Source organism: Apaloderma vittatum, unplaced genomic scaffold (genome assembly GCF_000703405.1).
Source record: "Apaloderma vittatum isolate BGI_N311 unplaced genomic scaffold, ASM70340v1 scaffold6963, whole genome shotgun sequence".
In the NCBI taxonomy this organism is placed as follows: Eukaryota; Metazoa; Chordata; class Aves; order Trogoniformes; family Trogonidae; genus Apaloderma; species Apaloderma vittatum.
This window is the reverse complement of record NW_009706369.1, coordinates 29,854-46,299: the sequence shown is the minus strand read 5'-3', so window position 1 is coordinate 46,299 and position 16,446 is coordinate 29,854. Positions and strand designations below refer to the sequence as shown.

The 16,446-nt window shown below is 50.6% G+C and overlaps 1 protein-coding gene across 1 annotated transcript in view; it reads left to right on the top strand.

Annotated features, from left to right (window-relative positions):
- Positions 1-3,135: 3,135 nt before the first annotated feature.
- DPP7 (dipeptidyl-peptidase 7) overlaps positions 3,136-16,446 on the top strand; it is a gene marked incomplete at its 5' end in the record, with an annotated part of 19,077 nt that continues 5,766 nt past the window's right edge. Inside the window, 8 exon segments of the mRNA XM_009865758.1 lie at positions 3,136-3,275; positions 4,135-4,298; positions 6,114-6,177; positions 6,179-6,253; positions 8,937-9,018; positions 10,063-10,229; positions 11,268-11,328; positions 15,842-16,085. Of these exon segments, the coding sequence (XP_009864060.1) occupies positions 3,136-3,275; positions 4,135-4,298; positions 6,114-6,177; positions 6,179-6,253; positions 8,937-9,018; positions 10,063-10,229; positions 11,268-11,328; positions 15,842-16,085 (997 nt within the window).

Genomic DNA, 16,446 nt, shown 5'->3' with positions numbered 1-16,446 from the left:
GAGAAACGAGGCATGACCTACACGTTGCACTCTGTACCCATCGTTCTTAGGAGTGAAGATAACTCCTCTTGGGTCAGTGTTTTGCATTAGTTAAACGGCTCCAACTTCAGATAGCTTCAGCCGTGCTGCGCGATGGGGGCTTCCAGCCAGGAGCTGGCAGCATCTTCTTTTCCAGCCAAATAATGAATTATCTTCTGTGCAACAGAAAAGAAGACAGAGGAGACTTTTCTAAAGAGTACATGACTAAAAAGACAGCACTTTGATTAACCAGGGTCATGTGTTTTTCAATCCTGCCTGCTTGGAGGAATTGGGGAGTGATTTGTAGGGAGTGAGCGAAGGTGGAGCTGTGAATAGCACCAGTGCCCAGCTGGCACTTGCCTGCCCTGCCCCACGCACTGCCCGTGCAGCGCCTCACCTTCCACCCATCACCCCTCACCCTGCAGCTTGTCCAGCACCCGCACCCAGTCAGCTGTTTCACCGAGCTTTGCTTCAGGGATCTGTTCAGCCCAAACATACAGGAACACCACCGAGTTTTGATAGCACGCCCAAGGCTGCCCATGACAGGGAGGTTGGACTAGATGATCTCTAAGGTCCCTTCCAGCCTAGGCCAGTCTAGGATTCCACTGAGTGGCCCCTTCTGAGCAGGACTTTGGGATCACCTGGTTTAAAGCATTTTCTTTGTTTGCTTTTTAAAGCGTTAATGTTTTTTTCTGTGTGTCCTGGGCAGAGATGAGTAATCTTTGTGAGAAGTAGAACATTAGCATTGCAGTTCTGGTGGTTTACAGATAGTTTCTTACTCAAAATTCCTGTTAGTAGTTCCACTCCCCTCTACTCCTTCTTGTGCAATACAGGGCTTTTCAGATCATTAGCACGATCTTGAAGGCGACTGTTATTTCACAACCAAGCAGCTGACTGTGTTCAGGTTAGTTTCAGATCATTAGCACGATCTTGAAGGCGACTATTATTTCACAACCAAGCAGCTGACTGTGTTGAGGTTAGCTGGCAGTTCCCCAGGATTTCAGTCTCAAAATAGATACCTTTTTAAGCAACCCATTTGGTTTGCTTAGGGCTCTGTGAATGGTTGTTTACTGCAGGAGCCACAAGGCTCATCAGAAGAAAAGCCACAGTAAAGATAATACTTCAGTTTCCTATCTGATACCTGAGGGAAATGCCAGAGAGAGAGAGACCATCAGCCTCTTTGTTAACGAAGAGCTCAAATTTTGCTGATGAAAGGTTCCAAACCCATTGTCAAACCAAATCCTCTTTTGGCAAGTCCATGGAGAATGGGAAGAATTCAATTCTGTGTTAATGGCAATAGTCTCACAGAATCACAGAGTCATCCAGGTTGGAAAAGCCCCTTGGGATCATCGAGTCCAACCATTAACCCTACTTGCAAGTTCACCCCTAGACCATATCACTCAACACCACATCCAAGTGATGCTTAAACACATCCAGGGGTGGCGACTCAACCCCCTCCCTGTGCAGCCTGTTCCATATCCCACAACTCTTTCCATGAAGAACTTCTTCCTACTGTCTAGTCTAAACCTACCTTGTTTAAGCTTGAAGCCATTCCCTCTAGTTCGGTCACTAATTACCCAAGAAAAGAGACCAGCACCAGCCTCTCCACAATGTCCTTTCAGGGAGTTGTAGAGAGTGATGAGGTCTCCCCTCAGCCTCCTCTTCCTCAAACTAAACAGACCCAACTCCTTCAAACGCTCCTCATACGATCTATTCTCCAGCCCCTTGACCAGCTTCGTTGCCCTCCTCTGCACCCGCTCCAGCACCTCCATGTCTCTCTTGTACTGAGGTGCCCAAAACTGAACACACTACTCGAGTTGAGGCCTCACCAGTGCTGTGTACAGGGAGACAATGACCTCCTGCCGCAGCAGTGTCCGTAGGACAGCCGCTGTCGGAGTGTCCCTTCTGGTGGTGTGGCAGTGTGCTGGAGTCAGTGCCTAACTGTCTAAGGTCTGCTGAGGAAGAAAGTTGTTTATTATCCTCCTTAATTCCTGTGCAATTTAAGACTAAGCTAAAATCAAGTGTTCGTTAAAGTCAGCAAGCATTAAAGCAACTGGCTGTTAGATAAGCAAGTATTTGACATCATGGATCTGCTTGTTCTTGCAGTCCCAATTTGCTTTCAGTTATAAACAGATCAGAGGATGAAGCATCTCATCTTCACATATCATCCTGTGTGTTTATGACGTATCGAATGAGATACGGGACCACAGAATCGTAGAACTGTTTAGGTCAGAAAACACCTTAAAGGTCATTGACTCCAACTGTTCACTGCCAGCCCCACCACTGACCCATGAGCACCGCATGGACCCGGCTTTTAGATCCCTCCAGGGATGGAGACTCCGCCGCTTCCCCGGGCAGCCTCTCCCAGTGCTGGACAACCCTACTGGTGGCGCTAATTTGCCCAATAGCCAATCTCACCTCCCCAGGGTTGGACGTAAAAAAGAAATCTCATCTTCTGAGGATGGTGAGACGCTGGCACGGGTTGCCCGGGGAAGTTGTGGGTGCCCCATCCCCGCAAGGGTTCACAGTCAGGTAGAACAGGGCTTTGAGCCGCTGCTCTCGTGGGAGGGGTCCCTGCCCGAGGTAGGGGCTTTGAACTGGAGGAGCTCTGAAGGTCCCTTCAACCCAAACCATTCTGTGATGTGTGATTTACAGCTTGGCTCCACATCATACATCACAGCAGGGGCAGCGGCAGGGTGCGAGCAATGCCTCAACGCTCATTTTGAGGGGAGAGGCTGTGCAAGTATTTTGGGATGGGTTGGGCTGAGAAGAGTATGGAAATGGGAAATCGCTCTTGGCCGGTGGGTGAGGCGGGGCAACTGTTTCCAAATGCCACGCAGAACTGAAATTTTAGGGGCTTTCAGGCAGAGGTGGAAGTTCCAGGCTGTGTGCTCATTTCATGGGAGCTCTTTATCCCTGTTCGAATGAGAGATTTCTGGAGTTGGCATTTCTAAGGCCTTTATGCCTTGTGCTCATGTCTTAGAGATCAGCCTGTTCACGGAGTTCTTCTTTCTCAAGCTCCTGCCCAAACTCATCAAAAGTAGAATCTTTTCATGCTTGTGTCTTGGGTGATTTGTTTTGTTTTCTAAATTTGCTTCTGTCAATTGTCTTACTCAGCAAAGTTCTGGAAGAAAGGATTTGGACCCATCTTTTTCTATACCGGCAATGAAGGTGACATCTGGACTTTTGCTCAGAACTCTGACTTCATATTTGAATTAGCAGAGGAACAGCAAGCACTTGTGATTTTTGCTGAGCATGTGAGTATTGGCTTAGATTATTATATTGTGGTGGTGTTGGGATGATGGTTGGAATTGATGATCTTAGAGGTCTTTTCCAACCTTAATGATTCTGTGATTCTGTGAGTCTATTCTGTTAAACATGTAATGACTAATATTTAGTCATTATTCATAGTATTTTAGTCATTGTGCATACTATGGGGTTTTGTTCTGTTCAGTATTGCCAAATTGAGCTTTCTGCAGGTCCCGAAAAATGGTTTCTTGCCATGAAGCTGAGGCATACGTTCTGTAAGCTTTCTCCTCGTGGTAGCAGCTCTTCTTTATTTAACCTTGACTCCTGAATGGTTTTTTTTATTGTGCCTACCAGCAATCCAGGATACAGGTTACTCTTTCAGTAAAGCCTGTGCCGTGCTGTGTTTGCTTTAGACCAGTGGTTTTGTAAGTTGTTTCCACAGACCTTGAGCTCCACACTGTACTAGAGAGTTACTTTGTTTGGGTAATACTTAATCTGCCTGCAAAGTCCTAAGCCAGCCTTTCCCACAGCACTCTGTTACATGTACTGTTCCACGACTTGTGCATGAAGAGATTACCCTGTTCCCTTTTCTAGTTGGGGATTTCAGGTGACACGTGCCGAGAGCCCCGGGGTACCCACTGAAGTAGCTTGTCCTGGACTGTCTGTCCTTAAGAATACATCCTGCCGGTGTCCGTGTACCAGATGCAGGAGACACGGCACTTCCTCAGTTACAAACGAGTTAGAGGACACCACGTGCTCCGTTACTGCTTCCCGTGTGTGCACACTGGTGTCCCTGTCCTTTAGTGACAAGAGAGAAGCCCCAGACCGTGACACCAGCATTTCCGCAGCAATTCTCTTTGCTTCCAGAGGTACTACGGCAAGTCTCTTCCATTTGGACTGGAGTCAAGGCAGCCTAAGCAGACGGGTCTGCTCACCGTGGAACAAGCCCTTGCTGACTATGCGGTGCTGATAGCTGAGCTTAAGCAGCAGTTGGGCGCCGCAGACTGCCCTGTCATTGCTTTTGGAGGCAGGTAAAGGTTGTGTGTGCTCATTCCCTTCTCCACATCCTTTCCCAGCTGCAGCCGTGCTGTTCTCATAGATCTGCTTGGCTCTCAAGCAAGTTCTAAAGGCAGAGCTTTAAGCTATCCAATAGAGAGCAGATATGTCTGTGCCTGAGCTCCCAAGAGCTCATCACCAGGTCCCCTTCAGCTCTCCCATCAACTCAATTTGTGATTTCAGTTGTGAAGCACCACTGAGTAGACATTTCTAAGCATCTTCAGTGGATGAGTCAGCGAGAACTGCAAAAAATGGAAGCTTCTCCTGCAGGATAAGAGCATTTTACATCAGAAATGCAGAAAATCAGTAATCGGTAAAATACTATTTCCAGGGGCCACTCAGCTTTTTATTAAACAGCTTCTTTAGCAACATCCACCCATTTTTATTGTAGGCTTTTTTATAATTCTGCTCTGCAACCTGCTGCTTGCTTGCTCCTCGCTTCCTAGCAAAAGTCCTTCCCCAAAGTGCTTGCTGTGCTGCAGCTCAGAGCTGTGTTGATGCGATGTCCTTGTCTGTTGACTGGCTCCCCACCCTTATAGTAGGGGGGTGCTCCCCTTTAAAAGGTTTCCACCAGGTACAGGACTTCCCGTTCAGTTGTGGTGAATAACAAGCACTTGACCTGACGGTGTGCGTTTGAGCTTGCAGCTCGCTGCGGCAGCCCTGAACAGTGTTAAACCCACGTGAGGAATACAGAAACACCGCAGTGTGGGAGCAGCACAGCATTCCCCATGGGAGAAAGAAAACTGCCTCATCTGTAGCTTTAACCTGAAATTACTTGTGGCAGGTTTCAGCTAATGCCTGTTTGCAAGCCCAGGGTTAGGGAAATGTGTCTTGCCCTACATGTGGGTGTTGTAGGGACGGTATTTACCGCTGTCACAGGAGGCAATGGGGAGGAAGACTCCAACACCTGTAAGCTTGGTCAGACTGGGTGTTACTGGTATCTTGAGGATGTCATTTGCCACCCCCAGCAGTGACTTCAGAGTAACTCCACAAGCATCAGCACATGGGTAACTTTTGTCACCTTGGGTGCACCTGGCAAGCTTTGCTGTATCTGTACATTGTGGCCCTGGCGCTGAAGTTACTAAGGCAGCTTTGAGTTTTACTGTTAGTGTCTCCCCTTCCCTATATCTGATCATCAATGCAGCTGTTGCTTGGGGTGCCCAGGGAGAATAATCTCCACTTCTCAGCAGGAGAGAGGGCTGCGTGCTCAGTGGTGCTCAGGGACACCCTTTGCTTAGAGCCTAGCAAGCCTTTATAACCCTGCATTCTCACACTGAACAGTGACAGCTTCGCTTGAGCCTCGCTTGGTTCTGCCCTGGAGCTGTGAGGACACACTCAGGTGGTGCAGAGTTAACTGTTGAGACAGGGTTTGGCTGCAGCAGCAAACTGGGCTGCTCTGTTCCCACCAGAGCTGGTGTGAGCATGTGGGGAAAGGCCAGTAAGAACACATTGTGTGTGGCTGCTGGACCATAACTGGATTTTTTCACATGAGGATGGCATCTGCTAGATATCAGAGTCATAGAATGGCTCGGGTTGGAAGGGAGCTTAAAGATCATCTCGTCCCAACCCCTCTGCCCTGGGCAGGGACACTTCCCGCCAGCCCAGGTAGCTCCAAGCCCCGTCGGGGCCACCGCCAGGGGGGGCCTGCCACAGCTTCCCTGGGCAGCCTGTTCCGTGGGCTTCTTATTGCCTTGGTTTAGGTGAGCCTAAGGATGCTGGCCTGAAGTTTGAGTTACTATGGTATAAGCCGTCTGTTAAAGGAAGTAACTCTTCTGTCTGTCCTGCGGCAGCTATGGAGGAATGCTGAGCGCTTACATGAGGATGAAATACCCCAACCTTGTGGCTGGGGGGGTTGTTAGCTGCCAGTGCTCCTCTGCTCTCTGTGGCTGGCCTTGGAGACCCCACGCAGTTCTTCAGAGATGTCACAGCAGTAAGTAGCATCGCTTCTCAGGAGCATTATTTTCTTCCTTTAAGAAGGCTGGATTTTTTTCCTTTCCATAGAATAGAATCATAAAATCATTTAGTTTGGAAAACACCTTTAAGATCATTGAGTACCATTAACCTGGCGCTGCTCGATCCACAACTAAACCACGTCTCTGAGCATCACATCTACACAGCTTTTAAATACTTTTGGGGTTGATGACTTCACTGCTTCCCTGGGCAGCCTCTTCTGGTGCTTGACAACCCTTTCAGTGAAGAATTTTTCCCTAATGTCCGATCTAACCTCCCCTGGTGCAACTTGAGGCCATTTCCTCTTGTTCTGTCACTTGTTACTTGGGAGAAAAGACCAACCTCACCTCGCTAGAGCCTCCTGTCAGGAGGAGTGGTGATGTCAATGGTCCGCAGCAGCTCCACAGTACCAGGATGGTTACATTTCAGTGAAGGTGTCCTGAGTTCAGTTAAAACCAAGATTTAAATGTGGCTTTCATGGTTTAAGGACGTGTAGGACCCATAGGAAGGTGGTATTGGTTACAACTGCCTTACATTTAGTTTATAAGGAAAGAAATGTACTACCTGGTAGTACTGAAATCTTGTAATGATGTCTATTTTGCCTCATTTTTGACAATAATTTCTAGGTCTAGGTGACACGGATGGCTTTGCATGAACTACCTGTGTATGAAACTTGTGGTCTTTTTGCTCTTCTTTACATATATGAAAACCTTATTTCAATAAGAGACATACAGTACAAATAGCATTACCAGTAAGTATAAAGAGGAAGCTATCACAGGAAAATAAACACATTAGCACTTGAAGCTCTTAAGTGTATGAGAGAATAAAACCATCTTGCCTTAAAATTATACGTTTTAAAACAAGACGTGTGATAGCACTTAGTCATCTAATAGGCCCTGCAGTGGGAATTCTTCCCTGCTTGAAAGTAATTCTTTCCCAGAAGCCCTGTTCAGCTGATAGCTCTGTCTTGCTTCTGCTGTGAGTCAGTACACACCCCTGAAATTAGGGCTTTGACCTTTTCATGTGAAAAAAATTTCCTATTTGTTTTAAAATAGACTCTGAAGCGGTAGGTCGGCCTCTGGGCTGACATCCTAAGCGAGCATTTTGTGGTATTTTCAAAGTAATTCCTTCCACCTTGAGCGTGTTTGCACAGAAGCAATCTGCAGTCTGAATTCGGTTGCTCGTCGTTGTGACAGAACGCCCCGGAGAGCGGTTAATACCGATGAAGGCACCAACCTTCCCTGAATCATTGCGGGAGCTCTCCCTTCCCGTGAGTCAGAGCTCATCCGCTCGGAGCAGCTTTCTCTGTGACTTTTACTGAGTTTTCCCAGCTCACAGGGGAAGTGAGCAAGGGGCAGAAGGTGGATTTTTGCCTCAGCCTAGGTTATGTACACCAGCGGCCCCGCCTGTGGCCCGGCACTACTACTGTGTGGATCCCACGCGTACAACCACGTGCGCTTCCCCAGGGGTTGCTGCTGCGGGGGCTGCTCAGGCCACCTGAGCTCAGCTTGGGTCGGCTCAGAGGTGGAAGTTGGTGTGATTCAGAAGCTGGCAGTCTCGAGAGGCAACAGCTTTCCTTGGAACGGCTGTAACCCCTCCTGCCTCGAACCGCTCCCGGATCCGTGGGGCCTGCGGGGCAGATCTGGGATGGGGTTCCCATGTGCTGCCTGGCAGGGCAGCCAGAGCGGAGCCGCTCCTCTGGCCCCAGCCGATCCGTCCCCAGGCTCCAGTTGGAGCTGTTTGTAGATGAAGATCGATAAGCACTTCCAGAAGGAGATTTGGAAGCCCCAGAGGGATGCCCAGGTACGCTGCGGAAAGCTCTGCAGCGATTTCTTTAAGCATAACTGTCAGGCAAAGGCGGAGTTAGGAATGAAAGAAAGGGCCCAGATCTGTTGTTAGTTGAGGCTGGGTCTTTGTCAGAAAACTGCTAACCCTGTGATTTGGGATTATGTAACCATCGCTCTAGCAGGATAGAGGGACGTTAAAGAGCACTATAGTTTTTATTGTTACAAAGCACTGGTTGCCAGCAAATCTCAATCTGCTTTACAAGCTGTCAGAAGAGAAACAGTTTGGGTTGTTAGAGCCTTCAGAGACAGAAACAACTTGTTGCACCAGCATGGCCAGTCACACCTCCTCAAACATACCTTAAAGTGCTTTTTTAGGATTTTTCACAAGAAAAAGTACACGGCCTTCTTGGTCATCTGGCAGATCCCTGGCAGGCTTGAGAAGAAAAGCAAGTGTTGGTTCCTAAACCAGCGCTCTGCCCGCCGAGCATAACTGACCTCTCCCTGGCTCCTCATCACAGAGAGAGTGCTGTCGGAAGAACACTGTTGTGTGTTTAAAAGAAAAAAAACAAAGATCTTTTTGGCCTGGCAGCCTGGCACACTCTTCCCCTGGGTCTCCTCTTGCTCCGTTGTGTTCAGTCTGACGGCTCCAGGAAGCGCAAAGTGCTTTGTCCAGCAGCTCAGCCCAGCGAGTCCTGCTGACGGAGTTGTCTGTGTGTGCTGCGCAGCTGGGACGTGCTGATTGTCTGCAGGACAAGGTGTCACCGCTCCTGGAGACACAGATAAGGTTTTGCTTCTGGCAGTTCTTCCCAGTGCAGCCTCCTGCACATCTGCCTCCTCTGTGCAGCCATAACCCTGTGTCTTTTCTTGCCCCCTCAGGATTTTCAGAAGGCCAGCCCAGGGTGCGTCACAGCTGTCCGCAAAGCCTTCCAGCAGATTAAGGATTTGTGCCTTAGTGGAGGTGAGCAGAGACAGCCCTGCAGATGCCTTCCTGAGGGCGGGCAGCAGGCAGTGCCAGCCATGTGGAAAAGAGTTGATTCTGGTTTTTCTGTTTGTTTTTTTTTCCTCTGGAATTGCCCAAAGGAGCTGAGGGGCTCCAAAACCCCATTTAGCTTTGGGTCACAGCAGGAAAAACGTTACCTTTAAATAGCCGAGGTCCTTGAGGTCTGCTGGGGCTGTGCTTTCTGCAGCACAGTGGGGTAACATGGTCACATTTAAGGCTCTCAAGGGAGTATCAAGAGGCAGGTCCCAGGCCTTGGGTTTCCGAGTGAAGACAGCCAGGCTCTGGTGGGCACCTGGTGGAGTTCAATGGGGGCAGAAAGGAACTGCAGCTCCAGGATGTGGAGGATGAACATGAAGGAAGCAGCTTTCTCCAGCAGAAATGCAAAAATATACGAGTGCATCGTGAAGGAATCTCTTCCAGGATGGTTTTCCTGTCTCCAGCCGACCTCTCTGCATCGCACTGACGGCTGGAGCCGTGCCTCAGGAGTCCTCTGTGACCCTGTGAGGACTGTTCTCGCTTGGCAATTCGTATTGCAAATGCACCCAGCTCCCAGGGAGCTTGTTTGGGCTTTTTTTTTTCCCTGCTGTCATTTCTTCCAGCAGTTGAATCCCCCTAAGACCTGTACACTGTGTCCTGCTCTCCTGCCCGAGAGCCCCGCGGAGGCGAGGAGGGCGCAGCCAGGCCGGGCACCGGCAAGGATGTTCTCGTACCCGTCTGCTCTTCTCACTGTGCCCACTGAGGCTGCTTCTGCCTCGGGGGATGCCGATGCCTCAGGGCTCCCCAGGGAGGTGTCGGTGGCTCTGCATGGGCCTGTGAAGCTGCACGGGAGGGCTGTGCCTGAGCATCCACGGGCTGTAAATTTAGACGCAGTGTGTCCTTCCCCCTAGAAACCTTACCTGTGTGTTAAGGCGTCTCCTTAGTCCTGAGTGAAACACGATGCTGAAGACTGGTTTCGTTTTGCTCTATTGAAGTTTGTGTCTTTCATTTTCCTTCCTTGTGCAGCCTACGATGAAATCAGCAGCAAAATGGCCACCTGCAACAAGATCTCTAACAAGGAGGATGTTTACCAGCTTTTTGGCTTTGCTCGAAATGCCTTCACCATGATGGCCATGATGGACTACCCTTACAAAACCGACTTCATGGGTCACCTCCCTGCCAATCCAGTGAAGGTGAGGACCAGGACACAGTGAGTCGAGGGTGGCCGCAGTGCCGCAGTCTGGGACACTGTTGGGCACGTGCCACCAGCGATAGGGACAGCTCCCTGCAGTGGTGAATGTTGCAGCCCTTCCACTCCAGTGGGAAAACCACACATTTAAAACTCCTCTGTGCCGGTGCTGCCATGAGGCTTGCTGGGGAGAGTTTGCTGGAGCCACTCCTACCCTGCTCTGCCTTTACCTCAGCCACAAAGACCTGTGCAAGCTTGTTCACTTCAGCTTTTAAGCACTAAGAACCTGTAATTTGGGGTTTTTTACATGTTGTAGCCCACCTCAACACATTTTCATAGATGTATTTTTCTTGGTGGGTAGGGATGGAGATCTAAAACCCTTTCTAGGTGTGGCACAGGAGGATGATGTACCTCAGAGCATAATGCAGGGAAGAGTCCTCTGCTGTGGGTGCTGGACAACCTGTGAACTCTCAAGAGTCAGAGATGACAAAATGTGGGAAAGGGGCCTGTACTCAGGGGGTTACAAAGACTTCTCGTAGGCACCAGCTGCTTTTGAGAGGCCCCAGCTCTGACCCCAGGTTACTGGTTGCTGCTGCAATTCCTGGTTTCTCCTGGCAGCCTCGTGCTGCTGCTCCCTGCTGCTCTCAGCACACGGAGCCCACGGGGCTTTACTTGCCTCTGGCCTTGTGGCATTTATGGTTTGAGTCCTACCTGGAGCAAAACACGTGCTGTGCAAGCTGTTGTACAGGTGCACTGTACGGGGACTCGGCAGGTGCTTTCTCTGGCTCCACTGGGCATCTGGTTCCCTTCTAGGGCCTGTTCAACAACCTCTTGTTCCACCCCCACTTGCGAAGGGCATTACCCTGTTCTTACTGTTGTGTGTCTCTGGCCTCTGTGCAGCTGCCCAACTCGGTAAAGGAGCTGTTTGTCCGAGCTCTGTCTCTTTGTTTCTGTGTATTTTGGTGCTAGAAGGGAGGAGAGAAGCCCCCCCATTAGCCCTTCCGTGGGGCCGAGACTGTTCACTGTCCTGTGTCTCATCCAGGTTGGCTGTGAACAAATCCTTGCGCACACAGACCCCGTCCAAGGCCTGGCTGCTCTCGTTGGTGAGTTATTAGTATTGTTTTGGTCTTTTATTTAAGTCCCTGGTTTCTAGAAGCACCTGTGAGTAGAGCTGTTGCGTTGTCGGGTGGGTTGTGTATCGCGGGAGCTGGCTCTGACTGATCTGCTGGTGGGACCTTCTGCCCCACGTTGGCTTTGTCCGTCAGGATGTCCCCTGGTGGCCCATGGGTTCATTCTCTTACTTTTCCAAATGTGTCCTCACCAGATTTTTCAGCCGTTGCAGCCCCTCAGCCTGCTGACTGTCCATGAGACGTGGACTTCTGAAGTATGTGATTCTAAAAATGTGCCCATACTCTGGCTCAAGCAGCCGCAGGCTCAACGCACATTCACTGAGGGAGTTTTAGATCGAGTATTCTCACCCAGAGTTAAATTCTCATGAGGTACACCTTGAGCTTCACCACCTTTCATCATCACCTGCCGAATACTTCCGTATCCCTGAGCGAAAGCAATCCCGCGAATGGGTTTGCCGTTGCCAGAAGCCGGAGTTACCCAGGCAGTTTCCTGGTCTGCTTGTTGAGGACAGGGTTGTCATCACAGTGTCCTAAAGTCTTAATCCAGTGGCAAAACAATCTTAAACACATCATGTATATTTAGGGGTACTTAATTTGTCATCCAGCAGTGTTTGTAAGGAAACTGTTAGAGATAGAATTCAAAGCTCTTTTAAAGACCTCCTCATGAAATCTCTCAAGTTACTCATTAAAAATCATCTACCTTTGTCATTAATCAGAAAAAAGAGGTTCTGAACAACAAAAAATTGATTTAAGGAATTCTTACTGGTTTAATGCAGCTTAATAAGATTGGGAACTAATTTATTAATTTCTTTTTTGCAAATGATGCATTTTGCCGTGATAGCACCAAGTCAGAGATGTGCCGGTTCCCAGGCACTGCTGAAGGTGTTTGGCTGGCAACTAGGAGAGCTGTTAAAATTATAATGGCTTGGCAAACACTGTCAGATCTGCTTAACCTATCCACATCCTACTTCTCTCCTGAGGCGGAGCAGGACTCTTGTTTCTTTGTGATGAACAAGCTGAGGGTGGATTTCTTCCTCCTGCCCGCAGGGCAGCACTTTGCGCCTCTCCCCGTCCCACTGCCCGCGTTGGCTTGGGACAGTTTGATCATGCAAGAGGCGTGATCCACCAGAGCTCTGGGCAGGGGACTGGCTTTCCTCCACTCCCACCCCTCCGTGTCGAACAGGAAAACGCTGTCTTCTTTCAGCCTGTGCTGCAGGGACCCTCCTCCTGCCAGGTAGAGCGTGCTGTGGTGGGCAGTGATGCTGAACTGGCAGCTCTTGAACGGGGACAGCGTGAGGGTTGTCCACTGATTGCTTACAGGACAGTAATATTCCGTCTCGTTGACGTGGATCCATTCCTCCGCCTGCAGAGAACCAGAACACGCTTTAGCCGTGGTCCCGCTGTCAGGGCAGGCTCACCTGGCTCGTGACAAAGCAGGCCAGCATCTCAGTGTGCGTTTGAATGCTGTGGGGCCCAAGGGGCCACGTTCTCAGTCCCCATTTAGCAATCAGAGCCTCAGAAGGGACTGAAGAAGGTACCAGAGTGGCACGGCTTTAAAGGAGCAAAAAGGAACTGCACCCGCCATGGTGAAATCATTTACAGTCCTGTGGGAATTGCTGAATGACCTTGGAAAACTCAGTTCTCTTGGCTTCTCCCAGAGCGAAGCTTTTGGTCCCTGGCGAGTCTCTTCCCAGAGAACGGCAGCGCTTTCCCTCCTCTTTCCTAGAACCTGGACCGGTGTCCTCACCGTGGTCCCTTCCTCTCCCCACCTGCCAGTGTTTCACCCCGAGGGAAATCAGCTCAGGTCAGTGTGGTTGGGGCGGTACGTGACCACTTTTACACTCAGGTTTTCCTACGTTAGCAGCCTGCGCCTCCATCATATGTTTTCTTTCTTTTAAAAATCTGCTTTAAACAGCCTTTGTGCTCCAGCAAAGGGAGTGTGACAACAGGGCGGCTTCTAACGCGCGTGACCGTGACGGCAGACACCTTTTCATGAGCTCGCCGGCCCCACTCCCAAACTGCCCCTGAGAGACCCAAACCAGTGAAGTTACTGGTCGGGCTGTGGGAGTGGAGCGGTCAGGGCCTGGCAATACAGAGACCCCATTTGGGGTCAGACTGGGAATTGTAAGAGCAAATGAACTTACCCCTTTCAGTGTCCTTCCTCCCATGCAAAAGATCTTGTCCCTGCCTGCCGCCATGCCGTGGTCACAGCGGGGAAAAGCCATGGCGCTGTTGCCGACCCAGCGCCGGAGGCGAGGGAGGTAGCTGTAAGTGTCTCGTAAGGTTTTGCCCCCAGAGAAGCCCCCTAGAAGGAAAGCAGAGGCCTTAAAAACCTCTCCATCATCCTCTGTGACATCCAGCAAACAGCAGCGGAGCTGACTTTTTCCTCTTTCAAATACCTGAGCAGCTCAGGTTTAAAATTTCACACCGTTCGGCAGAGCTGATACAGTGTTAAATTTAAAACCTGAGGCTTCTCAGCTATTTTAAAGAGGAAAAAACCCAACACCAACCACAAAGCAAGCAAGTTCCAGCTCTTCCTGTAAATTGTTTTCTACAGAATACATTTTTAATAAAGCTCTTGGGGGTGTTTCAAACCAGCTGTAATTAGGGAATCCAGCACTTGCTGTCACAGAATGGAGGTTTAGAGGAAAAGCATCCAAAACTCCTTCAACTTAGGATCTCAACAGAGGCCAGAGCCAGTCGGCCAATGCTCTTATCAACTTTTTCTCCTTATTAGGCACTCACTTGGGTGTTTCAGGGGTGCATTGCAAAAGCTCCTTGCAGAAGGAGGGTGCTGCTGTGGGAGGGGTAGATGCCTCCGACTGCTGCCTGCTGAGTTCCAGCCTGCACAGCGGCTTTGCAGCCCAAAGCCCCAGCTCACCTGGGCGCGGGCACGTTGTCTGCATGGAGCTCGTGTTTAAGTCTTGTATTGAAGTAACTTTTCTGTTTGGTTAGGCAGGGCTGCAGGCTGGCCAGATTAAATTTGCAGTTACCCGACTTGTTTAGAAGGAAGTAAATGCTATGAGTAGGTGGGATCTTCTGCCCAGGGGGTGCAGAGTTATCCAGCCTAGGTCACCGTGGTATGTTGGGAGCTCTGTGAGGCAGTTTTGTCTTTGCTCTCTGGGAGGAAACAAGACTGACAGAGGTTAAATCATAGAATCGTCAAATAGAATGTCTCAGGCTGGAAGGGACCTCAGAGATCATCTGATCCAACCCCTGCCATGGGCAGGGACGCCTCAACCAGCCCAGGTTGCTCAAGGTCTCATCCAACCTGGCCTTGAACATCTCTGGGGGGGGGCCCAGCCCCAGCCTCTCTGGCCAATCTAGCCCAGAGTCTGGCCACCCTCGCACTGGGGAATTTCCTCCCAAGATCCAGTCTAGACCTACTCTCCTTCAATTTAAATCCATTTCCTTGTCCTGTCGCTGGACACTCCTGTAAAAAGTCCCTCCCCAGCCTCCCTGTAGGTTCCCTTCAGGTATTGGAAGGCAGCTGTTAGGTCCCCACAGAGTCTTCTCTTTTCCAGACTGAACAACCCCAGCTCCCGCAGCCTGTCCTTGTAGCAGAGCTGCTCCAGCCCCCGCTGCCTGTGGCCCAGCTGTGTCAAAGCCGGGGCTTGAACCTGAGTCTGAGCCTTTCCCCAGCTGAATCACGACCTGTCTGCACGTCGGCGCGGGAGCCCTGCTGTCCCTCACAGAAAGTGCCCTTCCCTGCAACTGCGCAGCTGAAGGTGATCTGGGCTGGGTCAGTACAGCGATCCCAGCTGGCTCTAAGCGCTTTAGGAAGCGAGGAGCCCCCAGCCACAGGGGACTGGCCGAGGGTTTTAACTGCTGCGGGAATAACACAAACTACTTTTCCTAGAACAAACCAAAGGTTACCTTTCAGGTCCCGATTAGTAGCTGCAAAAGCTAAAGATCTTGCAATGATTTCGTGAAGTGTTTAAACCCTTGCTGCTTTATTGTTAAACAGCTGCAGGGTCTGCCAAAGATCCCTGTAAAGACTGAGGATCCCTGGTAGGGCAAGAGCTGCACAGGCTCAGTGGGTAAGAGCCTACATGATATTTCTTTTTGTATGGCTGAACAAGGCAGCGCGGTAGGGTTAGCCCCACCTCTTCCATTCAGGTAACACCGGGGTTTAATCCCATCCACAGCCTGTTCCTGGTTTACCGTTTCACACAGCAAAGCTTTGGGATTTAGCCGGGATTGCAAGGTCAAAGGCGAGCGGGGGTGTGGATGGCAAGCAGATGCTGTCACCTTCAGCGTCCTGGAGAGAAAATAATTCCTGCCGTGCAGGAGGGCAGTGAGGCTGTGCTAACAGCGGGAGGGGGACACCGGAGCTGTGGGTGTTCCTGGTGTGGGTGCAGGCTTGGGCTGTGACGTTAGGATGCCAGCAAAAATCAACAAAGCTGTGTGCAAATGTGCTGCTTCCCACTAGCTGCATCACCTGAAATGTAGAGGATTCCCCTGTGGGTTGTGCCTGCGTGATCAGCAATCGGCATGGGCAAGGGGGCTGTGAACTCCCACTTGTTGTCGGCGGGCTGGTACAGCTCCACGGTGCGGCTGAGGGTCCCCAGCAGCGTCCCACCGCCCACGGCGAAGATGCAGTCGGACAGCACATCCGCGTGGAAGCGCGTCCGCCTCTCCAGCATGCTGGCCACCTGGAGCCAGGAGCTGTCGCGGGGATCGAATCGGAAAACCTGGGATCAGAGCGGATGGGGGGTGGTTAGCGGAAGGTGGGTGGCTGGCTTGCGTCTCCTGTGGCTTCAAGAACTGATAAACATTTTCCCTGGACTGAGGAAGGTTTTCAGACCTGGCCAGGCTCAACTTCCAGAGACAGCAGGGCTGCCCCAGCGGGGCTGGAGGCTCCGCTCTGGCCGTTCTGCAGGTCTGGGGAGGGGGGCAGCAGGCTGTGCTCTCCGCTTGCAGCAGGCAGGAGGTGAAACACCTTGGCTTGACAAAATACCTGTTTCAAACACCAGCTAGCAAGTGACAGCTGAGAAATGTTTCAGTGTGATTTAAACGCATTTTGCGTCTCTGCTGCTGTGTGAGTGTGTGGTAAAGAGAGCAGCTGAGCTTTGCCTGCTCTCGCAGGAG